Source organism: Oncorhynchus gorbuscha, linkage group LG24 (assembly GCF_021184085.1).
Source record: "Oncorhynchus gorbuscha isolate QuinsamMale2020 ecotype Even-year linkage group LG24, OgorEven_v1.0, whole genome shotgun sequence".
NCBI classification, from domain to species: domain Eukaryota; kingdom Metazoa; phylum Chordata; class Actinopteri; order Salmoniformes; family Salmonidae; genus Oncorhynchus; species Oncorhynchus gorbuscha.
The window spans coordinates 38,677,238-38,703,889 of record NC_060196.1 but is presented as its reverse complement, the minus strand read 5'-3'; the positions used below and the strand labels follow the sequence as shown (position 1 = coordinate 38,703,889).

General features: G+C 43.1%; 1 protein-coding gene across 1 annotated transcript in view; it reads left to right on the top strand.

The window, feature by feature from the left end:
• Positions 1–274: 274 nt before the first annotated feature.
• The window catches only part of LOC124012674 (receptor-type tyrosine-protein phosphatase U-like), a 259,461-nt gene continuing 233,083 nt past the window's right edge, over positions 275–26,652 (top strand). Inside the window, 1 exon segment of the mRNA XM_046326539.1 lies at positions 275–465. Coding sequence (XP_046182495.1) covers positions 393–465 — 73 coding nt within the window. The 5' untranslated portion in view covers positions 275–392.

Below are 26,652 nucleotides of genomic sequence, written 5' to 3'. Positions count from 1 at the left end.
ACATCGTTATGGTTATGGTTGGTTTCAATATAAAATGCTAATTAATATAAGATGTTCCACTCACACAAAATCTGTGTTTATTTGTAGAGAAAATGTTTTTTTTGGGGGGGGTATGATTGTGTCGCTGCAATTACAAAGCTACCGCATGGCGGCGCTGTAGACCTGTATTTGACCACTTGATTGCCGGCGCTTAGTGAAGTAAGGTTTCTTTTATCGTCTTTGCCCCTACGTCAGCTGTAGCGGCTCAAATTGCCAGTGTGTTTTGCATGGGGGTTGACTCTTTTCAGCAAGGAATTCAGTCATCAATGAGCGGACAACTTTGGAACAGTCCTGCCGCAGTCACTCACTACAAGGATTTCGTCTGATAACGGGAGCTGGACTAAAACGTTAAAATGTATAGCGGAGTGATTCTACTGATGCTGGTCGTCGGGATCTACACTGATACTATGGACCAAGGGCCAACAGGTAAAGACAATAACGTGTTTTGTTTATTGAGAGTCACGCACTGCACCGCTGCGCACCTGTGAAAGGACAGTTGGCTGGGCTGTCCGTGGCATTTGTGGGCACTGACTGGGCACATGTTTCTAAGCTGTAATAAACATGTAACCTAGTAAGTGGAAAACTAGAGTACTATTATTCGTTTTATTTGTTTTATGTTATGAAAGGTGAACATAGCTGTTCTCATAATTTGGTCGGACGGTCACGTCTAATTACTGAAGATAACTTCCAATAAGGTAGTATATTGTTTTAGTCGTTGAAATTAACCTACAAGGATATCCAATAACTACTTTTTTCATTCATTTCAAGACTGTCACGTTTTGAGTCTATGTGAAAATGAGCTCTGTTGAGTTAAGTTAATTTGTCTATTTTTCACAGAAGGGTCAAGTGTCACAATGTTTTGTTACCGGTGGCACGGTCCGTGAAGAATTGTAAAAATGTGATGGCATAACATTTCTCAGGTTGGAATAGTTTAATAACATCGCACTCAAATTCTCTGAACTGCACTCTGAAATGTTATTGTCATATAATTAAGAGATTATGATCAATCAATTAAATTTGAATATAAATGTTGTTATCGGTTGTTTTAGATTAAACTACATTGTGGGATGGGATTGTTCTGTTAACGGTCAATTCGATTAAAACATCCGCACGTTCCTTTGTGTGTTATGATTTGATTGCTGAAAGCAAACTCGTCTATTATTTAACGCTGTCACGCACGCACGCACGCACACGAACCGTTGTTACATACGACGTCCAATGCTTTATACAGCAGTTTCATTGTCATGATACCTAATACAATGACAATGTGTGTTTTTAATTCTGCAGAGACAAGTCTGGGAGGCTTACAGCAAATCAAAATCAGATCAAAGTTTCTTTGTCACTTGTACCGAATACAACAGGTTAAGACCTGGCTCTAAAATAAAAGAGAGCTGCACACTCTAGGAGCTCAGATTCAAAAATGTAATTACCAACGTTTCAACAGCCAAGCTGTCATCATAAGGGTATATTATATTATATATATTATATTATATTGTGATATAGTGATGGACTGGGCCATGCACACTACCCTCTGCAGTGCCTTGCGGTCGGAGGCCGAGCAATTGCCATACCAGGCCGTGATGCAACCACGATGCTCTCGTGATGCTCTCGATGTTGCAGCTGTAGAACCTTTTGAGGATCTGAGGACCCATGCCAAATCTTTTTAGTTTCCTGAGGGGGAATAGGCTTTGTCGTGCCCTCTTCACGACTGTCTTGGTGTGTTTGGACCATGTTAGTTTGTTGGGGATGTGGACAACAAGGAACTTGAAGCTCTCAACCTGCTCCACTACAGCCCGTCGATGAGAATGGGGGCGTGCTCGGTCCTCCTTTTCCTGTAGTCCACAATCATCTCCTTAGTCTTGGTTACATTAAGGGATAGGTTGTTACTCTGGCACCACCCGGCCAGGTCTCTGACCTCCTCCCTATAGGCTGTCTCGTCGTTATCAGTGATCAGGCCTACCACTGTTGTGTCGTCTGCAAACTTAATGATGGTGTTGGAGTCGTGCCTGGCCATGCAGTCATTGGTGAACAGGGAGTACAGGAGGGGACTGAGCATGCACCCCCAGGGGGCTCCAGTGTTGAGGATCAGCATGGCAGATGTGTTGCTACCCACCCTCACCACCTGGGAGCGGCCCTTCAGGAAGTCCAGGATCCAGTTGCAGAGGGAGGTGTTTAGTCCCAGGATCCTTAGTTTAGTGATGAGCTTTGAGGGCACTATGGTGTTGAACGCTGAGCTGCAGTCAATGAATAGCATTCTCACATAGGTGTTCCTTTTGTCCAGGTGGGAAAGGGCAGTGTGGAGTGCAATAGAGATTGCATCATCTGTGGATCTGTTTGGGCGGTATGCAAATTGCAGTGTGTCTAGGGTTTCTGGGATAATGGTGTTGATGTGAGCCATGACCAGCCTTTCAAAGCATTTCATGACTACGGACGTGAGTGATATGGGTCTGTTGTCATTTAAGCAGGTTGCCTTCGTGTTCTTGGGCACAGGAACTATGGTGGTCTGCTTGAAACATGTTGATATTACAGACTTAATCAATGACATGTTGAAAATGTCAGTGAAGACACCTGCCAGTTGGTCAGCACATGCCTGGATCACACGTCCTGGTAATCCGTCTGGCCCCGCAGCTTTGTGAATGTTGGTCTGTTTAAAGGTCTTACTCATGTCAGCTACGGAGAACGTGATCACACAGTCGTCCGGAACAGCTTATACTCTCATGCATGCCTCAGTGTTGATTGCCTCGAGGCGAGCATAGAAGTGATTTAGCTCATCTGGTAGGCTCATGTCACTGGGCAGCTCGTGGCTGTCTTTCCCTTTGTAGTCTGTAATAGTTTGCAAGCCCTGCCATTTAAGACGAGTGTCGGAGCTGGTGTAGTTCCATTCAATCTTAGCCCTGAATTGACGCTTTGCCTGTTTGATGGCTCGTCGCAGGGCATAGCAGGATTTCTTATAAGCTTCCGGGTTAGAGTTCCACACCTTGAAAGTGGCAGCTCTACCCTTTAGCTCAGGGAGAATGTTGCCTGTAAGCCATGGCTACTGGTTGAGGTATGTACGTACAGTCACTGTGGGGACGACGTCCTCGATGCACGTATTGATAAAGCCATTGACTGATGTGGTGTCCTCCTCAATGCCATCAGAAGAGTCCCAGAACATGTTCCAGTCTGTGTTTGCAAAACAGTCCTGTTGTTTTGCACTTCATCTCCTGACCACTTTTTTATGTACCAAGTCGCTGTTGCATCTTGCTTTAATTTTTGCTTTTAAGCAGGAATCAGGAGGATAGAGTTGTGGTCGGATTTACCAAATGGAGGGCGAGGGAGAACTTTGTATGTGTGTGGAGTACAGGTGATTTTGATTTTTTTCCCTCTGGTTGCACATTTTTCTCCCCAATTTCATGGTATCCAATTGTTGTAGTAGCTACTATCTTGTCTCATCGCTACAACTCCCGTACGGGCTCGGGAGAGACGAAGGTTGAAAGTCATGCGTCCTCCGATACACAACCCAACCAAGCCGCACTGCTTCTTAACACAGTACGCATCCAACCCGGAAGCCAGCCGCACCAATGCGCCGGAGGAAACACCGTGCACCTGGCCACCTTGGCTAGCGCACACTGCACCCAGCCCGCCACAGGAGTCGCTGGTGCGCGATGAGACAAGGACACCCCTACCGACCAAGCCCTCCTTATCCCAGGCGACGCTAGGCCAATTGTGCGTCGCCCCACGGACCTCCCGGTCGCGGCCGGTTACGACAGAGCCTGGGCGTGAACCCAGGGACTCTGATGGCACAGCTGGCGCTGCAGTACAGCGCCCTTAACCACTGCGCCACCCGGGAGGCCTCTGGTTGCACATTTTGACATGTTATCTATCATCTATCAATAACATGTTGATAGAAATGAGGTAGAACTGATTTAAGTTTCCCTGCATTAAAGTCTCCGGGCACTAGGAGCGCCGCCTCTGGGTGAATGGTTTCCTGTTTGCTTATTTCCTTATACAGCTGTGCGGTCTTAGTGTCAGCATCTGTCTGTGGTGGTAAATAAACAGCCACGAAAAGTATAGCTGTTCGGGGTGTGCTGTTCTATCTTTCTGGTGTGGTGTATATCCCGCTAGCTGAATATCCATGTCATCATTCAGCCACAATTCCGTGAAACATAGGATATTACAGTTTTTGATGTCCTGTTGGTAGGATATTCATGATCGTACCTCGTCTAATTTTTGGTCCCAATGATTGCACTTTGGCGAGTAATATTGATGGTAACGGCAGCTTTCCCACACGCCTTCTGCGGATCCTCATGAGGCATCCCACTCGGTGTCCTCTGTACCTGCGTCTCTTCCTCTTGAAAACAACTGGGAAGTTGGCCATGTCGGGAGAATGTCCTGTGCGTCCTGCTTGTTGAAGAAAAAAATCTTTGTCTAATCCGAGGTGAGTGATCGCTGTCCAGATATCCAGAAGCTGTTTTTTGCAGTAAGATAAACATTATGTACAAAATAAATTACAAATAACGCAAAAAACCCCACATAATAGCACAATTGGTTGGGCGCCCGTAAAACTGCTGCCATTTCACCCATGGCCATTTTACATGTGTTGGTCGTGAACTATCTTTATCGTTTCCATTGTAGAATATACAGGTGTCTAGTTCGGAAGGAACATTTCTTTAAAGGGAAAATTCCCCTGGTGACAATCCTGGCTCAGCTTAACCTGAGTGTTAGCAGTGAAAGTTTTTTTTTTGTAAGGCAGGGGCTTGGCCATGTCTAGATTCACTTTACATTACATAGTACTTAGACAGTGTAATAGGGCCTCTCAATGTACTAAAATAGTGTATTTGAAACCCAGACCCTGTGGGAGCATTCTCCATGCGACAGTTGTATGTTATAAATACTCTGGCGCTGCTGGGTATCACTTACAGACAAGCCAAGTAGAACCTTTACTAGTTACTGTTATAGTATACTGCATATAACTGTCTGTATGCATTCCCACTCCCTCCATAGTAGTGTTTCCCCTAGATTATTCTCCTGGTGGGGCCCATGTAGTGGCCTCCAAAGCAACATCCAGGACCCCTGGCACCAAATCCAGGTGAAAGCTATGATCCCTTATTGATGTCACTTGTTAAATCCACTTAATTCAGTTTAGATGAAGTGGAGGAGACAGGTTAAAGAAGGTTTTTCAAGTCTTGAGGCAATTAATATATGAGACATGTATTGTGTATGTGTACTATTCAGAGGGTGAATGGGCAAGACTAAATATTTAATTGAAGAGGGTATGGTAGTAGGTGCCAGGCTCACTGGATTGAGTGTGTCAAGAACTGCTACGCTGCTGGGTTTTACACGCTCAACAGTTTCCTGTGTGTATCAAGAATGATCCACCACCCAAAGGACATCCAGCCAATTCAACAGAACTGTGGGAACCGTTGTATTCAACATGGACCAGCATCCCTGTGGAACGCTTTCGACTCATTGTATAGTCCATGCCCCGACGAATTGAGGCTGTTTTGAGGGCAAAATGGGGTGCAACTCAATATTAGGGAAGTTGTTCCTAATGTTTTGTACAGACGGTGAAGTGACGCTTCCTGCCTTAGTGGTCTGTTTATGGTTTATGTATATCTTACTGCTGAGACTGTCTGTGTCTGATTGCACTAACTCACATGGGTCTATTACTCCTCACTTCTTGCTTTTCATATAGCGTATCGAGGCTGAGCAGGGCTAGTTTTCCCTATAGTTACACCTGATTGAGCAAGGTTGCTTTTCCTATAGTTATACCTGATTGAGCAGAGCTTCATTTCCTATAGTTATACCTGATTGAGCAGAGCTTCATTTCCTATAGTTGCATGGTGCACCCCCTGAGTGCTACCTGATTGAGTAGTTTTGCTGTTGTAAAAGCACTCCTTGTCAGATCACTGCATAGCAGCACCTGTTTGTGTGTGTGTGTGTGTTGCTTTGAGGAGTTATAGTAGTAGAGAAGGTAATTTAATCTGGCAGGCCCCTATGTCTCCAAATCTCTCCCTGTACTGACATGCAGTCAGTGTGAAACACACCGTGATTGGGGGTGTAGAGGGTGAACGTGGGAAGGGAAACCACATGGGAACACACTCTGATGGGAGAAGGTGGGTGGGTCGCCAGGCTTGGGGTTATACCAAGGACGAGGGGATAGAAGTGTTGGCTGTGCTGGATACTGTGGTGTGGATCGGACAGATCTTTCATCATACAGAAAATGGTTCAACACTCACAAAGCTCTCTTGGGGAACACAGCTTGGAAAGGAGAACATGAGAGCACAAGCACACACAGAGAGAAGAGGGATGGAAGTTTCTCTGATTGGTCTCTCACATATTATGACCAGCCGGGCTACCTTGTTATATTTTTAGGCTTTTCTTTGCTGAACTGTACTCTTTCTTCCATCCATATGAAGATTTCCATCTGTCTAGCTCTGACTCTTCTTCACCTGACTAGAGAGAGAGAGAGAGAAGTCACTTTTTTAAATTAGACAGCTTTAATGGATAGACGGCTTGAAGACATCTTTAGACACGGACCGCCCTCTTCCTTGCCTCAAACGGACGGGTCAACACACTCTGAGAGAAACGGCTTCACTGTGAAGCAGTCAAGCAGACAGATAGAATGACTCACCAAAGCTTTCCCTATTCCCCGACCACACACAGTTTAATTGCCACAACTTTTAGTACACCATTCCCATTCAAGGGTTGTATTACTGCTATGAAATAACACAAATGGAATTATTTATTGACCAAAAAAGTGTTAAATAAATCAAAATAGATTTTATATTTTGTCCTGATGAAAAACAAATGATAGTGGGACTAAGCGCAAACCAGAATTGATGGTGTATAACTGCAGAATGCTGTGTCACCACCAGAAAAGCACCATCACACCACCTCCTCCATGCTTCACAGTGAGAACCACACATGCAGAGATCATCTGTTCAACTACTCTGCGTCTCACAAAGACACGGTGGTTAGAACCACATATCACAAAATTTGGACTCATCAGACCAAAAGACAGATTTCTACGGGTCTAATGTCCATTGCTCGTGTTTCTTGGTCCAATCAAGTATCTTCTTTTATTTGTTTCCTTTAGAAGTGGTTTCTTTGCAGCAATTCGACCATGAAGGCCTGATTCACACAGTCTCCTCTGAACAGTTGATGTTTAGATGTGTCTGTTACTTGAACTCTGTGAAGCATTTATTTGGGCTGCAATCTGAGGTGCAGTTGACTCTAATGAACTTATCCTCTGCAGCGGAGATATCTCTTTGTCTTCCTTTCTTGTGGCGGTCCTCATGAGAGCCAGTTTCATCATAGCGCTTGATGGGTTTTTGCGACTTCACTTGAAGAAATGTTCCATATTGACTGACCTTCATGTCTTAAAGTAATGATGGATTGTCCTTTCTTTTTGCTTATTCGAGCGGTTCCTGCCATAATATGGACTTGGTCTTTCACCAAATAGGGCTATATACCACCCCTACCTTGTCACAACAAAATTGATTAGCTCAAACGTATTAAGAAGGAAATAAATTCCACATATGAACTTTTAACAAGGCACACCTGTTAATTGAAATCCATTCCAGGTGACTACCTCATAAAGTTGGTTGAGAGAATGCCAGGAGTGTGCAAAGCTGTCATCAAGGCAAATGGTGGCTATTTGAAGAACCTCAAATATAAAATATATTTTGATTTGTTAATACAATTCTTGGTTCCTACATGACTCCATATGTGTTATTTCTTAGTTTTGAAGTCTTCACGATTATTCTACAATGTAGAAAATAGTAGGAATAAAGAAAGAAAGAAAAACCCTTGAATGAGTAGGTGTGTCCAAACGTTTGACTGGTACTGTATTTATTGGCAAAGCTGCAGCTGTGGCTTTTTGCAGCCGGTTTGAGTGTTCAACATGAATTTGAAGTTGCTTGACATTTAATCACCAGAGTTGAGGACCTTTGTGGTGGCCTCTGAAACATTCCATCAGTTCAGCTGGACATAGGCATAGGACTTGGCAAAGCTGCTTCCTTTTGTATAGGACTTCTCTGAGTCACTCAAATATATAATCCATTTCTCCTTTTGTCTAAAGGTGATTTCCTCTTATCGTTCCCGGTAGGGGCTGGGTCTCGACAGTGGGGATGTTTGGCAGAGAAGTATATTTTCTCATAGGACGCTGAGCTGATTGGTAGAATGGAGGAGGTGTGAGGAGAAGAGATGCAAGGAGTGTGAGGAGGGGAGAGATGGAGTAAAGCTGTGTTGTTCCTGACAGACGTTAATGTCCCAGCCTCCCAGTTAAATACCATTGTTCTCTATAGTCCCTAAAAGCATCTCAGTCTGTCAGTGGATGGCACTTTCACTGTGTGTGTGTGTGTGTGTGTGTGTGTGTGTGTGTGTGTGTGTGTGTGTGTGTGTGTGTGTGTGTGTGTGTGTGTGTGTGTGTGTGTGTGTGTGTGTGTGTGTGTGTGTGTGTGTGTGTGTGTGTGTGTGTGTGTGTGTGTGTGTGTGTGTGTGTGGATCAAACAGCCAAGGAATTGGCGAGTTTTCACATGATGTTGTTATTTTATTTCTGTCTGTCCAGCAGGGAACTTGACCTTTTTACTGTAAAATTCAGCAATAAAACACTGACTGGCGGGGACGTTCACTGTGAGTGTGAGTCTGTGTGTGTGTGTGTTTGAAAGAGAGAAGGTGAGTGTGAGAGAGAAAGACAGAGGGTTTGTGTGCATGCCACAGTGTGTGTTTGTGTGCATGCCACAGTGTGTGTTTGTGTGCATGCCACAGTGTGTGTTTGTGTGCATGCCACAGTGTGTGTTTGTGTGCATGCCACAGTGTGTGTTTGTGTGCATGCCACAGTGTGTGTTTGTGTGCATGCCACAGTGTGTGTTTGTGTGCATGCCACAGTGTGTGTTTGTGTGCATGCCACAGTGTGTGTTTGTGTGTGTGCACTACAAGGGGCAGACCTGTCAGCTTTGTGTACTCACTTTCATAAGTATCCTTTAGAGTTTGAGCTTTTCACAGACAGGTAGACCGCCAGACAGTGGTTCAGCTAGTCAGAGACAGGGAGGTCTCTCGGTCACGGAGGTGGTCGTCAGTTAGACCTGTTGTCATATCATCATGGTGCCTCGCCTTGTCTCTGATGCTGATCGCCCACGACCGCTCCTCGCGTTCACCTGCCATCGCCATGACATCCATCACCACCACACTCCCTAAACGGAGCTGACACCATTCCCCGACCGCTCGACGCCCCCGACCTGCAGGGGCCAATGGTAACAGGAAGGAGGGGGATCCTCTCTCAGCTCTGTTCATCTGTCACTGTGCTTCTCCAGGTGGTAGCTAGCTAACTGAACACCACCAGGCCACCATGTTAGACAGATGGCTGTGTGTCAATTAGCCCAACACTACCTGTCTTTGGGGTATGACTACACTTACTTAACACAAGAAGAAAAAAACAACTCAGAATCTGTAATCAACTTAGTGATCCAGATAGCCATGGTCAGTTATTTGTTTCTGTGACGCCTGCATTCAGACAAACAACTGACTGGAAGATCAGATTTCAAGTTAATAGACTATGTTAGAGTTTACACTTCCCCTTCCAATGACCTGTGGGGAGGTCAAAAATAATGAAAAACGATCTACCAAATAATTTCATTTTAAAATGTTGATTAATTCTCCTTGCCATTATCATTCACCTGATGATGATATACTGTATGTATTTTTATTTTGCTAACGTATGATGTGGGTTTCCTGGGTGGGGTTCCCTGGGCAAGAACAGTTAGGAAACCCCTGAGCTAGAGGATATAGGGGCTATAATGTTGGCAGGTGTGGGTACACAGCACCTGGAGAGTCAATACACTGAGGCGTCATTACAGCACAGAATCTCTCTCTCTCTCTCTCTCTCTCTCTCTCTCTCTCTCTCTCTCTCTCTCTCTCTCTCTCTCTCTCTCTCTCTCTCTCTCTCTCTCTCTCTCAAATAGCAATATATGTCTTACTTACTTACTTTTGACATGGGCATATTGGGGGTTGGGTGCACACATATTGTTGTGTCTCTACTCAAGAGTCTGGCAAGTGTCACTTTTGTCCAACAAACACATTCGTAAGAACTAACTAATTGAAATTCCACACCAGTCCAAATCATTCATATTCTTTATGGGTTTTGTTAGGGATCATTTGCTCAGACTGATGGAGAAGAAATCACTGCCAATATGATTAAAAGGATCACTTTGAGCTACACAGCAGAAGGGTGAGAGAGTTTTAGTGTCTGTCATCTGTTTATTTGGAGTGGCTGTGGGGGTGTAGCTGTAGTAGGATGCTACCACAGATAGAACAATGAGACGGATATGTAAATGTGAAGCATCCGGTTGGCATTACCACTCACTACCAAATATGGTAGTGATGATTAGGGAATAGGGAACAGCTGGGAGCAGGAACCGATAGAGAAAGAGAGAGCGAGAGAGTGAGATAGAAGGAGGGAAAGAACCAAATAAGACCAGCAGAGGAAACGTTAAGACAGGGACAAGACATGATAATAAATGACAGAGGAAACCTACTGGCGGCAGTGAGAGAAGATGTAACGAGATGGATTTTGCCCGACATTATGCACATTTTCTCATCGACTAAACATTTGATCTCAATACAGTTTTCTGTTCTAGAATCTAGAATCTGTCATGAACAGAGTGGACTAAGTTTTGTGGACTTTACCCTTTGCAAATGTGTTTTTTAAATTGCACCGTTTAGGAGTGCAAAGGTGAATTGAGTTATTGCACATGCACACTTCACAGAGTAGGCGTTCACTAATGGAAATACGCAGATGTATACTAGAATGCGCCAACAGGACATCACTAGCTCGTGCTTGGCTCTGCCCACCTCCTTGCTTGTTCTACCCACTTTGACTCATTTGTTCCCATTGGAAACGACAACCTGTGGTCTATCTTGGTTTAGTTATAAAAATCTTTGATGCTACCTGAGAGGAGATATACACCACAGACAACAACTCTGCTGGGATGTCTGTCCATTAAGTGTCAGTAGTTCTGATGTGATGTGATCTCTGTCCATTTAGCATCTCCCAGAACTGCCACCTGCTCTCTGATTGCTTCTGTCAGATACCACTTGCTCCGCTAAAGCCAGAGAGCTAAAAGTTCATGAATAGTTCTTTATGAATATTCCTCACCTCACCTCAACTCTATCTGAATGTATGTTTACTTTGTTTCTCAGCCAAGTATCTCTAACGATAATTCGCTAGGCATCAAACTGCCAGTCTGGTCTGACCTGCCCACCACTCTGATTGATGACAGTTGAAGTTGATGCTGGCATTGACAGCGACGGAAAATAACAGAAAAAAAAGACTGGTGAGTTGTCCTGATTCCTGCTGTGTGCAGCTGTAACCATGGCAATGGAATCAGCAGCAAAGTCCCTGGGTCAAAGTTTACTTGCATGATATGTTCTGGCAGCACTGGCAGAGTGTCAACGACTGTCTTTGAAGATGGAGATGACAGTTGGACCAATCCAAAACATCCCTCTCGAGTCGCTAACTTATGAGTTTCGCACATAGCTTTGGGGTAAATAATTGGAAGAGGGCCACAAGAAGCAATTTCTTATCATTTTCCTTTTCAGTTCTTTCTCTTCTGTCTCGCTATCTTACCCTTTCTCCTTCACCACCTCCTCCCATCCCTTATCTGCATTTCTTTCACTTTTTATCCCTCCCTCATCATATTCAAATAATAATCCCTGTTGTAATGAATGTGTTGGAAGATGTACTACTGACTATATCCTGCACTCTTAATGATAACCGCCTCTGTTATAGCATGACTTTATAAAGGCCCCCTCTTCAATAAGGAACTGGACCTAAGGGAGGGCTGGGTCCCCTGGCTGCTGTAGAAGATATTAAAGTTTCCAATGTACTTGTTTAGAGTTATCAAACCTCAGGGCTTTGTAGTGTCCCTGTGCAGAGCTGTAGAGAGATATTAAAAGTTTGGATGGGAAAACTTGAGATGTTATGAAATCCTGGAAGGACCAATCAGTGTGTCCTTATGTTGCACGCACACACACGCACAGACACACACACTGAACTAAACACCAGGTACCACACACACACACAGATCTCACAAGGGCACTGCAGATGGTGTAAGAGTTTTGACCCCCTGATTAGTATGGCTGTCTCTGCAGCTAGGTGTGTGTTTTTGAGGCACCGTGTGTTTGGTGTTTAGTTCAGTGGTCGAGGGGATACACACCTGGGCAGTGAGCTAGAGGAGGAGTTTTCAAACTGGGCTCTGCCGAGGTAGAAAATTATTCGGCGGGCTGTTTAAGTGGTAAAATAAAACATGGAAAAACTATTAGTGTCAATTTAAATGACTAAAACCAGATAGAAAGCATGCAGAAAATATATTGCACTATATAATTTTTAATAATATCATATTTGAGAACTAACAACGAAATAAAAGCTAGAAAGTCAGGGAGAATCAAATGACAAAAACCGGGCATTCAGGGCACATGGCCATTTTGTTATGTTTGAGCAATGAAACACAGCCTTAGTCATGACAAAATGCATAGAATAGCAGGAAATAAGCTGTACAACTGTGAACAGTGTATAATTGCTGGAGATTAGCTTTAAAACTGCAACATTTTCACCCAGAATCAATGGAAAAAAGTTGTAGAATCACAGAAAATTTGTTCACATTTTCTCTTCCAATGACCTTTCATTTTAAATGTTGATTACTTCTCCTTGCCACTATCATTCACCTGATGATAATATACAGTTGAAGTTGGAAGTTTACATACTCTTAGGTTGGAGTCATTAAAACGAGTTTTTCAACCACTCCACAAATTTGCTAACAAACTATACATTTGGAAAGTCGGTTAGGACATCTACTTTGTGCAAGTAATTTTTCCAACAATTGTTTACATACATATTATTTCACTTATAATTCACTGTATCACAATTCCAGTGGGTCAGAAGTTTACATACACTAAGTTGACTGTGCCTTTAAACAGCTTGGAAAATTCCAGAAAATTATGTAATGGCTTTAGAAGCTTCTGATAGGCTAATCGACATCATTTGAGTCAATTGGAGGTGTAACTGTGGATGAATTTCAAGGCCTACCTTCAAACGCAGTGCCTCTTTGCTTGACATCATGGGAAAATATAAAAAAAATCAGCCAAGACCTCAGAAAAAAAATTGTAGATCACCACAAGTCTGGTTCATCCTTGGGGGAATTTCCAAACACACACATGCCTGCCCCATATGTAAGGCCCTCAATGTGCAGAACACTTATCAGCCATGTCTGCCCCATATGTAAGGCCCTCAATGTGCAGAACACTTATCAGCCATGCCTGCCCCATATGTAAGGCCCTCAATGTGCAGAACACTTATCAGCCATGCCTGCCCCATATGTAAGGCCCTCAATGTGCAGAACACTTATCAGCCATGCCTGCCCCATATGTAAGGCCCTCTTTGAGTTGTTGCTGGTCCCTCTTTACTTCCTTGACTGTGATATGGGACCTACACCTACGATTGGCACACTCCATTGAAGCAGCTTCTGTAATTGCGTCCAGTGTCACCAAAGTGCTGTCAAACCACAATTTGTTCATCAAATTTGATATATCAGTGGCTCCCCCTCGTTAAATGTGGCTACTGCCATACTGGCTGCTCCGTCAGTGCGGCTTTTGCACACAAAGACAGTTTTGGGGCATCGCGACCATATTACAGAGTTCAGACATTCATTTGAATTCTGGGTTCCTCCGTGCTACATTCTTTTGAGGAGGTTATCGTTTGACATCCTATGATATGCAGGTACCATTTTATGTGCTACCTCTCTATTAAAATGTATGGCCTCCATGGTTTTTGTGACTGAGAGGATCTTCACTACTTTCTAGGGCTCGCTGGCACCAGCACCAATGCACACACCTATCCCGTAGTTGGAAGTGAATCTTCTCTTGTGCCAAGTGCCATCGAAGGATACATGAATGTCTGTGATGGTATCCTCATCCTCATTCAGCAACTCTGCTATGTCTACATTACAGTCATAACTGCAGGACTAAATATCAGCATGGTACCCTACATAAATATTAGCATATCAGCATGGTTTTACTTTATGTAAAGCTAATTTCTCACTAATCACATTAGGCTACAGCCATATGACCGTGTAGGTCTATGTTACAGTCTCATTGTATAGTTATGTTTTCTTATCACTCTGTTTGATTAACTTTGAATACATTTGCTGGAGCAAAGAAATAAATATTATTTACACACAGCAAGTCACCTGACAATATTGGGCCACTCTCCCTTTTTATTTAACTGTCATTCTCCTGTCATGTCTCTGATATGAGCTGAGAAGCAAGGAAGCAATCCCTAGGACTTTGCTTATTTTCTTTAGAGCTGCATAACCAAGTACAAGTTCATGGGCAAGAAGGAATACTCTCACGTGTATATCAAATGCATCATCACCCCTGGAGCACTCCTGCAGCCTGGAGGAAGTGTAAACACTCCTCCTAAATTCATCATGATCACCTTCATAGTCTGCACATTCTATCATGACAGAATTACATAATCACTGGTTGGTACCAAAGAATTCCTGCAGCATTGAAGGTCCCTAAGAACACAGTGGCCTCCATCATTCTTAGATGGAAGAAGTTTGGAACCACCAAGTTAGAGCTGTCCGCCCGGCCAAACTGAGCAATCTGGGGGAGAAGGGCCTTGGTCAGGGAGGGGACCAAGAACCCGTTGGTCACTTTGATAGAGCTCTAAAGTCCCTCTGTGGAAATGGGACAACCTTCCAGAAGAAGAACCATCTCTGCAGCACTCCATCAATCAGGCCTTTATGGTAGAGTGGCCAGATGAAAGCCACTCCTCAGTAAAAGGCACATGACAGCCTGCTTGGAGTTTTCCAAAAGGCACCTGAAGACTCTCAGACCATGAGAAACAAGATTCTCTGGTCTGATGAAACCAAGATTGAACTCTTTGTCCTGAATGCCAAGCATCACGCCTGGAGGAAACCTGCCACCATCCCTACTTTGGCAGCATCATGCTGTGGGGATGTTTGTCAGCGACAGGGACTGGGAGACTAGTTAGGATCGAGGCAAAGATGAACGGTGCAAAGTACAGAGAGATCCTTAATGAAAACCTGCTACAGAGTGCTCAGGACCTCAGACTGGGGTGAAGGTTCACCTTCCAACAGGACAACAACCCTAAGCACACAGCCAAGACAATGCAGGAGTGGCTTTGGGACAAGTCTCTGGATGTCCTTGGGTGGCCCAGCCAGAGCCCGGACTTGAATCCAATCTAACATCTCTGGAGAGACCTGGAAATAGCTGTACAGCGACACTCCCATCCAACCTGACAGAGCTTGAGAGGATCCGCAGTGAAGAATGGGAGAAACACCCCAAATAGAGGTTTGTCAAGCTTGTAGCGTCATACCCAAGAAGACTCAAGGCTGTAATCGCTTCCAAGGGTGCTCCAACAAATTACTGAGTAAAGGGTCTGAATATTTATGTAAATGTGATTTTTCAGTTATTTCTTATAAAATTAGCAAAAACATTTTTTTAAAACTATTTTTGCTTTGTCATGCGGTATTGTGTGTAGATTGATGAGGGAAAAAAAACAATTGAATCAATTTTAGAATAAGGCTGTAACCTAACAAAATGTGTAAAAAGTCCATGGGTCTGAATACTTTCCGAAGGAACTATGTTGTTTGTGAAGGAGCCTTACCAGAGACCTCTCTCTCTGTTCATTGACCTAGAAAAGGGAAGAGTCTGGCAGAAAGCTGCCTGTGTGTGTGTGTTATTCGATCAGAACAAACAGACCTTTGCACCAGTTGCTCGTTTCTTTTCTTTCTATTTTTAAGGAACATACTCCTTGCCCATTTTAATATGCTGTATTAAGCACATGAAGCTGAAAATTCATTTTCTTACAGTTGAACACACCAGGGGCCCTGGAGACTGTAGACAAGCCCTCTATTAATTTACACCTCACTTGTTCGGTTCATGAGAGAAAACAAAAGGGAGGGATGTGGAGTAGGAGGAGGAAGATGAGGGGTAGTGTAGACTATAGCCAGGGCTTTGCAGAGATTTAATAATTTTACATTGATATTAATATTGTAAAGTCATGTATATGTATGTGTATGCCTCTGTCATCAGGGCTATTACTTGAAGTGGAACTGTCAGCGTTTTAAGTCATTTGCAGAGATGAAACAAAGAGACAATGCTAAAGTCAGCCAAAAAGATTAAATTCACAGTTTATGCTACAAAACCAACTTCATGTAAAGTTTTAAAAATAGGTTCTATTTGACAGAAAATTACATGACGTACAGTAAGGCATTGTTGGCAGAATAAATGGATGCAGTTCAATGCATGATTAATATAATTCACCAATACATATCTTGGTAGTACAAACAATATTGTTGTCAGGTTGTAAATTAAAGCTGGCCTGGTACATTGATTCAGTTTCAATGACATAAGATTTTTGACAGATTATTTCACTTATAATTCACTGTATCACAATTCCAGTGGGTCAGAAGTTTACATACACTAAGTTGACTGTGTGTTTAAACAGCTTGGAAAATTCCAGAAAATGATGTCATGGCTTTAGAAGCTTCTGTATTTCAAGGCCTATCTTAAAACTTAATGCCTTTTTGCTTGACATCATGGGAAAATCAAAAGAGATCAGCCAAGACCTCAGAAAAAAAATTGTAGACCTCCACAAGTCTGGTTCATCCTTGGGAGCAATGTCCAAACGCCTGAAGGTACCACGTTCATCTTTACAAACAATAGTACGCAAGTATAAACACCATGGGACCACGCAGCTGTCATATCACTCAGGAAGGAGATGCCTTCTGTCTCCTAGAGCTGAATGTACTTTGGTGCGAAACGTGCAAATCAATCCCATAACAACAGCAAAGGACCCTGTGAAGATGCTGGAGTAAACAGGTGCAAAAGTATCTATATCCACAGTGAAACAAGTCCTATATCAACATAACCTGAAAGGCCGCTCAGCAAGGAAGAAGCCACTGCTCCAAAACCGCCTTAAAAAAACAGACTACGGTTTGCAACTGCACATGGGGACAAAGAGCGTACCTTTTGGAAAAATGTCCTCTGGTCTGATGAATCAAAAATATAACTGTTTGGCCATAATGTTTGGAGGAAAAAGGGAGAGGCTTGCATGCCGAAGAACACCATCCCAACCGTGAAGCACTGGGGTGGCAGCATCATGTTACGGGGGTGCTTTGCTGCAGGTGGGACTGGTGCACTTCACCGAATAGATGACATCATGATGAGGGAATATTATGTGGATATATTGAAGCAACATCTCAAGATATCAGTCAGGAAGTTAAAGCTTGGTCGCAAATGGGTCTTCCAAATGGACAATGACCCCAAGCATACTTCCAAAATTGTGGCAAAATGGCTTTTAAGGACAACAAAGTCAAGGTATTGGAGTGGCCATCACAAAGTCTTGACCTCAATCCTATAGAAAAGTTGTGGGCAGAACTGAAAAAGCTTGTGCGAGCAAGGAGGCCTACCCACCTGACTCAGTTACACCAGCTCTGTCAGGAGGAATGGGCCACAATTCATGTGATGAATGAAATAAAAGCTGAAATAAATCACTCTCTACTTTTCTGACATTTCACATTCTTAAAATAAAGTGGTGATCCTAACTGACCTAAGACGGAAATTGTAAATGTATTTGGCTAAGCTGTATGTAAAATTCCAACTTTAACTGTAGAAGCAGGTGCCGTTTGGTTACCTAGGAAAAAATGTAAAATCGCTGTGCTAGTTAGCTAGCTATGCTGAACTTGAGCAACTCTTATCCAGTTAACATATCTCTTGCGTTCGTTAATTCACTCTGGCTATCTACTCCGATTTCAAACCACTCTCGTCTGACTGCGCCAAAGCTCAGAATAACTGATTCATTTTCAAACAGGCAGCATTCGCTGAAAATGACCGGTGTCAGTAAACGTCATTTAAAAAAGTAAGTTAGTCACAAATGTTCGAGATAACATATAAACAGCCTAACCAGCTCTGCTAGCAAGCTAGCAAAATTTAGCCAGTTAGCTTGGGTGCTTGAACGCTCAGATCAACCCTACTCCTCGGCCAGAGTGTCCAGTGTCAATAGTGCAGTGTGCGCTCTGAACGCTCGGAATTTGCAAACAGTCAATCTGACAACATTCTGAATTGATGAACTACCCAGAGTGCACTCTGACACACTGCAGGCAATTTTTGAACACACCCTTAGCTAGTTGTCAATCAAATGTATTTGGCTTTGATCAAATGGGTGGGCAGGCAAGTTCCCATTCAGGAAGTCCAGGATCCAGTTGCAGAGGTAGGTGTTTAGTCCCATGGTCCTTAGCTTATTGATGAGCTTTGAGGGCACTATGGTGTTGAACGTGAGCTGTAGTCAATGAATAGCATTCTCAAATAGGTGTTCCTTTTGTCCAGGTGGGAAAGGGCAGTGTGGGGTGCAATAGAGATTGCATTATATGTGGATCTGTTAGGGCGGTATGCAAATTGGAGAGGGTTTAGGTTTTCTGGGATAATGGTGTTGATGTGAGCCATGACCAGCCTTTCAAAGCACTTCATGGCGACAGACGCTCACAGTACACGTCCTGGTAATCCGTCTGGCCCTGCGGCCTTGTGAATGTTGACCTGTTTAAAACTTGTTATGGCTGCAATCCCAATTCCGGAATCGATATGATAACTACCAGTGAAAATAGAGGGTGCCAAATTCACACCACATAAATATCATAATTACAATTCCTAAAACATACATGTGTTTTATATAATTTTAAAGGTCATGTTGTTAATCCCACCAAAGTGTCCTATTTAAAATAGGCTTTTCAGCGAAAGCACTACAAATTATTATGTTAGGTCTCCACCAAACCACAATAAGCACAGCCATTTTCCAGTGAAATATAGCATTCACAAAAACCAGAAATAAAGATAAAATTAATCACTAACCTTGAATTATCTTCATCAGATGACACTCATAGGACTTCATGTAACACAATATATGCATGTTTTGTTTGATAAAGTTCATATTTATATAAAAAAATCTGAGTTTACATTGGTTTATTAGATTCACTAGTTTAGATTCAATATCAAGTGATTTTGCATAGCCACATCGTTACAACAGAAATATTCATCATAAATGGAGATGATAATACAAGTTATACACATGGAATTATAGATATACCTCTCCTTAATGTAACCGCTCTGTCAGATTTCAAAAAAAGTTTACTGAAAAAGCAACACATGCAATAATCTGAGACGGCGCTCAGAACAGAAGCCAAATTAGCCGCCATGTTGGAGTCAACAGAAACCAGAAAATACATGATAAATGCTTCCTTACCTTTGATGAACTTCATCCGAATGCAGTCCTAGGAATCCCAGGTCCACAATAAATGCTTGTTCGAAAATGTCCGTTATTTATGTCCAATTAGCCACTTTGGTTAGCCCGTTTGGTAAACAATTCCAAAGTCACAAAGCGCGTCCACTATAACGTGACGAAATGTCCAAGAGTTCCGTAACTGTCAGTAGAAACATGTCAAACGATGTACTGAATCAATCTTTATAATGTTGTTTACGTATATCTTGAATAACATTCCAACTGGAGAATTAGAATGACTTCAGATGACCGGTGGAACGCAAGTCCTTCCCCTGTGAACGCGCTTGGTGAATGCATGGTCAACTCGTGGCAGTGGTGACTATTTCCTGTGTCAATCGACCCCCCTTCACATTAGAGTCATCAGTCAAAGTTCTATTGACTGTTGACATCTAGTGGAAGGCGTAGGAAGTGAAAACTCATCCATATCTTGCTATAATTTCAATGAGAGCTTGGTTGAAAATCTGCCACCTCAGAAAAGAAACAGGAAGTAGAATTTCTCAGGTTTTTGCCTGCTATATGAGTTCTGATATACGCACAGACATAATTCAAACAGTTTTAGAAACGCCAGAGTGTTTCCTATCCAATACTAATAATAATATGCAAATATTAGCAACCATGACTGAGGAGCTGGCCGTTTACAATGGGCACCTTTTCATCCAAGCTACTCAATACTGCCCCTGCAGCCATAAATCTTGGATTTACTCACATCGGCTGTGGAAAGCGTGATCACACAGTCTTCCGGAACAGCTGGTGCTCTCATGCATATTTTAGTGTTATTTGCCTCGAAGGGAGCATAGAAGTAGTTTAGTTCATCTGGTTCACTTGTGTCACTGGGCAGCTCTGGACTGTGCTTCCCTTTGTAGTCTAATGGTTTGCAAGCCCTGCCACATCCTACGAGCACCAGAGCCGGTGTAGTACGATTCGATCTTAGTCCTGTATTGACACTTTGCCTGTTTGATGGTTCGTAGGGCATAGCAGGATTTCTTATAAGCTTCCAGATCAGAGTCCAGCTCAGTGCAGATGTTGTCTGTCATCCATGGCTTCTGGTTGGGGTATGTACGTACAGTCACTGTAGGGATGATGTCACCGATGCACGTATTGATGAAGCCAGTGACTGATGTGGTGTACACCTAAATGCCATCGGAATAATCCCGGAACATATTCCAGTCTGTGCTAGCAAAACAGTCCTGTAGCTTAGCATCTACTTCATCTGACCACTTCTTTATTGACTGAGTCACTGGTGCTTCTGCTTAAATTGTATCCTGTAAGCAGGAATCAGGAGGATATAGTTATGGCCAGATTTGCCAAATCGAGGGAGAGCTTTGTACACATCTCTGTGTGTGGAGTAAAGGTAGTCTAGAGTTTTTTCCCTCTGGTTGCACATTTAGCATGCTGATAGTAATTTTATAAAACAGATTTAAGTTTCCCTGCATTAAAATCCCCGGCCACTAGGAGCGCCGCCTCTGGATGAGCATTTTCCTGTTTTCTTATGGTGGTATACAGCTCATTGAGTGCGGTCTTAGTGTCAGCATCGGTCTGTGGTGGTATGTAGACAGCTACGAAAAATACAGATGAAAACATTAGGTAGATTATGTGGTCTACAGCTTATCATGAGATACTCTACCTCAGGCGTGCAAAACCTTGAGACTTCCCTAGATATCGTGCACCAGCTGTTGTTTACATATATGCATAGGCCGCCACCCCTTGTCTTACCAGACGCCGCTGTTCTATCCTGCCAATACAGCTTTTAACAAGCCAGCTGTATGTTGATAATGTCATCGTTCAGCCACGACTCTGTGAAGAATAAGATATTACAGTTTTAATGTCCTTATGGTAGTGTAATCTTCCTCGTAGGTCGCTGATTATATTTTCCAATGATTGCACGTTAGCTAGTAGAACGGAGGGCAGGTTTTTTTTTGCGATCACCTACAAATTCTCAGAGGGCAGCCCAACCTCCATCCTCTTTTTCTCCGTCGTCTCTTCACACAAATGATGGGGATTTGGGCCTGTTCCCGGGAAAGCAGTCTGTCGTTCACACCGGGCTCGTCTGTCTCGTAAAAGGGAAAAAGGTTCTGCCTTCTTGGTGAGTAATCGCTGTTCTGATGTCGGTCATAAGAGACAGTAGCAGCAACATTATGTACAAAATAAGTGAACAAAATATGTTAGAAACAACTAAAAAGAACTAACATAACAACACAATCGGTTAGGAGCACGTAAAACGTCAGCCATCTCCTGGGCCATCATACTCTTTTGTCATGCAAAAGACTGCCATTCTGACGGTAATTGACCATTAACAAACATGTTTAGCATCTCCTGGCTTCTACACAGACAAGCTGTTGATGCACGACTTTGGAACATCTACAGTACATTTAAAATCACAATGAATCCGTCATTTATTTTAGTCAGGTCTAAAGAAACATCATATGAAGAAAATGTATTTCTGATGAGCAGAATATGAGTTGGCTTACTGTAGGCCTATGTTATCTGACTATGCTCCTTGACATAGGCTGTAGGCTTGTTAATTTAGCTGACAAGATATGCTTAAAAATGACATTTTTTCAGATTTTATAGTAAGAAGAAGATAATAGATTTTTTAAATAAAAATGATACGTGCATGTTTAGTGGCCATGTTGAGCATAAAAGTGATCATTTGAAAAATGTCCTATATGCTAGATTTAGAGTTATTTTCCTAATTTAGTTGTGAAATATGCAACCTTAGAATGTCTTGGATGGTATGGTGCGACTTTAGGTTATTGATGATTTGAGAAAGTAACAAAACAAAAAGCTTGCCCTCCGTTCCTCTCATCAAATGATCCTATTTTCACCCTAAGACTATTGTCAATTGAATGGTCTTTACTAATATGTCAAATTAGTTAAGATTTAGAATGGCGCATAATGTATATGCACTGAAATTTAGAATGGAGGCTGCGTGGGTTCCTGCGCTTTTCCTAACCTGATGTTAGTTAGCAAGTACTGCAAAGCCATGTCCAGAGTGCTCAATCTGCTTTCTTTTAGGAGTGCAGATAAGGGTTAATCCCTCACTTACACACACACACACACACACACACACACACACACACACACACACACACACACACACACACACACACACACACACACACACACACACACACACACACACACACACACACACACACACACACACACACACACACACACACACACACACACACACACACACACACACACACACACACACACACACACACACACACACACACACACGCCAATCTCTGTGTCCCTATAGCCCGGGCTGGGATGTCAACCCACTGCTGGACGCTGAGAGAGAGAGGGCATTAGTGAGGAGACAAGAAAAAGCAAGGGAGAGAGAGAGAGAGAGAGAGAAAGAGAGGATGAAGAGGGGGCCTTATGGAGGAGAGAGAGCGAGAGAAAGAGAGAGTAGAGGAGAGGGAGCATTAGTCAGAAGACATTGGGAGAGAGAAAGAAAGGAGAAGAGAGAGAGAGGGCATTGGTGAGAAGACAGAGATAGAGAGAGAGCTAGAGGGGGCATTAGCAAGGAGAAGTCATTAATACATGGTGTTTTTTTTCACTTCACTGACCACCAGGCCCTGTCCGGGGTACTACCTCCCTACTTCCCCTCGGCACTCCCTCCCCTCGGCAGTCCTTGACTTTACCCCCTCTACCTCTCTCTGCCTCTCTCTACCCCTCTCTACCTCTGCTGGTTCACTGTGTGAAACAGGGATACAATCCATCTCTCTCCTATTTTCTTAGCCCAGGGATAAAGGCCTTTTAAGGTTTAGAGTAAATCCTTACCTCAGCTTTCTGCCACCTAATTGACTTCATTTGTTTGTTTTTAATTGGGCTGGAGTAAATTTGGATCCTCTCCCCCCCAGGACTAGTATACAGCCAGGAACTAAAGTTACCTTACCACAGCATCTCACTAAGAAATAATAGAATACAGCTAGGAGCTGAAGTTACCTTACCACGGCACCTCACTAAGAAATAATAGAATACAGCTAGGAACTAAAGTTACCTTACCACAGCACCTCACTAAGAAATAATAGAATACAGCTAGGAACTAAAGTTACCTTACCACAGCACCTCACTAAGAAAGAGTAGGCTTCATTAAGCAGTGACAGTTAAAAGTATAGCTATCATGTGTGTTACTGCTTCCAGCTCCCATGTGGCTCCATACTGCAGACTAGATCATCGCCCTAGTAGGAGCTGTGGAGCTGCTGTATGGTCTGGTGCTGTGTACCTGTGAAGTTGACAGGGCAAGTAATATGCTGTGGAAGTCTATGGTGCACTACCCTAATCAGAGTTGTGGAACCACAGTGCTAGCCTGGTGCTGTAAAACAACGGCATCACCTAGCATTGCTGGGCTCTCACAGTGTGGAACGACCCTGACTCAGGAGTGACCTCCAGCTCAAGTTGGGCTGGCAGCAGACACTAAGGGCTGGGATTGAGATAGAGGCTGGGGTTCTGGCAAGGGTACATGGGGCAATGGGATGGGATTGTTGGGCCTCTGAGGTTGGGGCTTTCCCAGTGTGGAGGAACCCTGAGTCAGGAGTGACCTCCAGCTGGCTCTGGGGTACAGGGATGGGCTGGGGCACTGCATGGGGCTCTGGCAAGGGATCTATGATGGAGCTGCATCAGACACAGAGAAGGCTTAGGATAACTGCTAGAGTGGGGTTGAAAGGAGGATTGATGCAGGCAAGGTGGACACCAAAGAAACTTTGAAGTGTGTGTGTGTTTGAGAGAGCATGTGTGTGGATTGACCTAGCCGGTGGCATGAATAAAGTTGAGTGTGTAATTGGTCAACAGTGTTACAGAGAACCTCACCGAAGGTGTTAGACTGCAGCTGTGTATGTGTGTGTGTTTATGTGCACAAAATTATTCAGGGACTTAGCAAATATTACCCCCCAAAAATCAATTATTTTCACATAAAAATTCAGGTTTCTGTTTTTACTCAGTATTTCAATATAATTTTAAGTGTTAAAAAAGCATGACATTTGAAAATGCTAGTTCAATTTAATATACAGCAAAATCTGAACAATTATTTGGGAGTAAAAACAACAAGGAAAATTGTGTTTAATTTTCTTGATTTTCACAATATTTTCAATCAACAACTTGCTATGTGGCTCATGGGTAATTCCACATTTTTATACTTTATGGTACTTTTACACAATTTTATATTCATGTTTGAAGAAATACAATTATTTTTCTATATTAGTAGTAAGCAGTTTGCTGTGCTATGCGTTGCAATGTATCATGATGAACGGATAACAAATTACGTTCAAAGATGATGAGACCACCAATTCCTACCACCAAGAAGGTCATGCACACAACACTTAATGACAAAGCCAGCACCCTGGAATGCTTGCAACTTTACCTCCACTTAGGCTTCTGTTAGTTGATTGAGCACTGGGCTCAACAATGCCTGTGTTTGTGGGTTAAAATGGATAATATTCAAAAACATAAAATAATGTTAAACAATAAGACACAATCATTGAACGCAGCTAATCAAAATTATTAAAGAAATCGAACAAATAATAACAGTTTTCAAATTAATGAAATTAAGTTGAAACTAAACAAAAATGTTAATGCTGGACTTAGTATATCAGTGTTTGTTAAACACCAAAGTTAAAGTAAACTCAGCAAAAAAAAGAAACGTCCTCTCACTGTCAACTACGTTTATTTTCAGCAAACTTAACATGTGTAAATATTTGTATGAACATAAGATTCAACAACTGAGACATGAACTGAACAAGTTCCACAGACATGTGACTAACAGAAATGGAATAATGTGTTCCTGAACAAAGGAGGGGGGGTTCAAAATCAAAGTAACAGTCAATATCTGGTGGGGCCACCAGCTGCATTAAGTACTGCAGTGCATCTCCTCCTCATGGACTGCACCAGATTTGCCAGTTCTTGCTGTGAGATGCTACCCCACTCTTCCACCAAGGCACTTGCAAGTTCCCGGACATTTTTGGGGGGAATGGCCCTAGCCCTCACCCTCCGATCCAAAAGGTCCCAGACCTGCTCAATGGGATTGAGGTCCGGGCCCTTCACTGGCCATGGCAGAACACTGACATTCCTGTCTTGCAGGAAATCACGCACGGAATGAGCAGTATGGCTGGTGGCATTGTCATGCTGGAGGGTCATGTCAGGATGAGCCTACAGGAAGGGTACCACATGAGGGAGGAGGATGTCTTCCCTGTAACGCACAGCACTGAGATTGCCTACAATGATAACAAACTCATTCCGATGATGCTGTGACACACCGCTCCAGACCATGACGGACCCTCCACTTCCAAATTGATCCCGCTCGAGTACAGGCCTCGGTGTAATGCTCATTCCTTCGACGATGAACGCGAATCCGACCATCACCCCTGGTGAGACAAAACTGCGACTCGTCAGTGAAGAGCACTTTTTGCCAGGCCTGTCTGGTCCAGTGACGGTGGGTTTGTGCCCATAGGCGACGTTGTTGCCGGTGATGTCTGGTGAGGACCTGCCTTACAACAGGCCTACAAGCCCTCAGTTCAGCCTCTCTCAGCCTATAGGGGACAGTCTGAGCACTGAAGGAGGGATTGTGCCTTCCTGGTGTAACTTGGACAGTTGTTGTTGCCATCCTGTACTTGCCCCGCAGGTGTGATGTTCGGATATACCAATCCTGTGCAGGTGTTGTTAAACGTGGTCTGCCACTGCGAGGACAATCAGCTGTCCGTCTTGTCTCAAATCAAATCAAATCAAATCAAATGTTATTTGTCACATACACATGGTTAGCAGATGTTAATGCGAGTGTAGCGAAATGCTTGTGCTTCTAGTTCCGACAATGCAGTGATAACCAACAAATAATCTAACTAACAATTCCAAAACTACTGTCTTATACACAGTGTAAGGGGATAAGGAATATGTACATAAGGATATATGAATGAGTGATGGTACAGAGCAGCATACAGTAGATGGTATCGAGTACAGTATATACATATGAGATGAGTGTGTAGACAAAGTAAACAAAGTGGCATAGTTAAAGTGGCTAGTGATACATGTATTACATAAGGATGCAGTCAATGATGTAGAGTACAGTATATACATATGCATATGAGATGAATAATGTAGGGTAAGTAACATTATATAAGGTAGCATTGTTTAAAGTGGCTAGTGATATATTTACATCATTTCCCATCAATTCCCATTATTAAAGTGGCTGGAGTTGGGTCAGTGTCAATGACAGTGTGTTGGCAGCAGCAACTCAATGTTAGTGGTGGCTGTTTAACAGTCTGATGGCC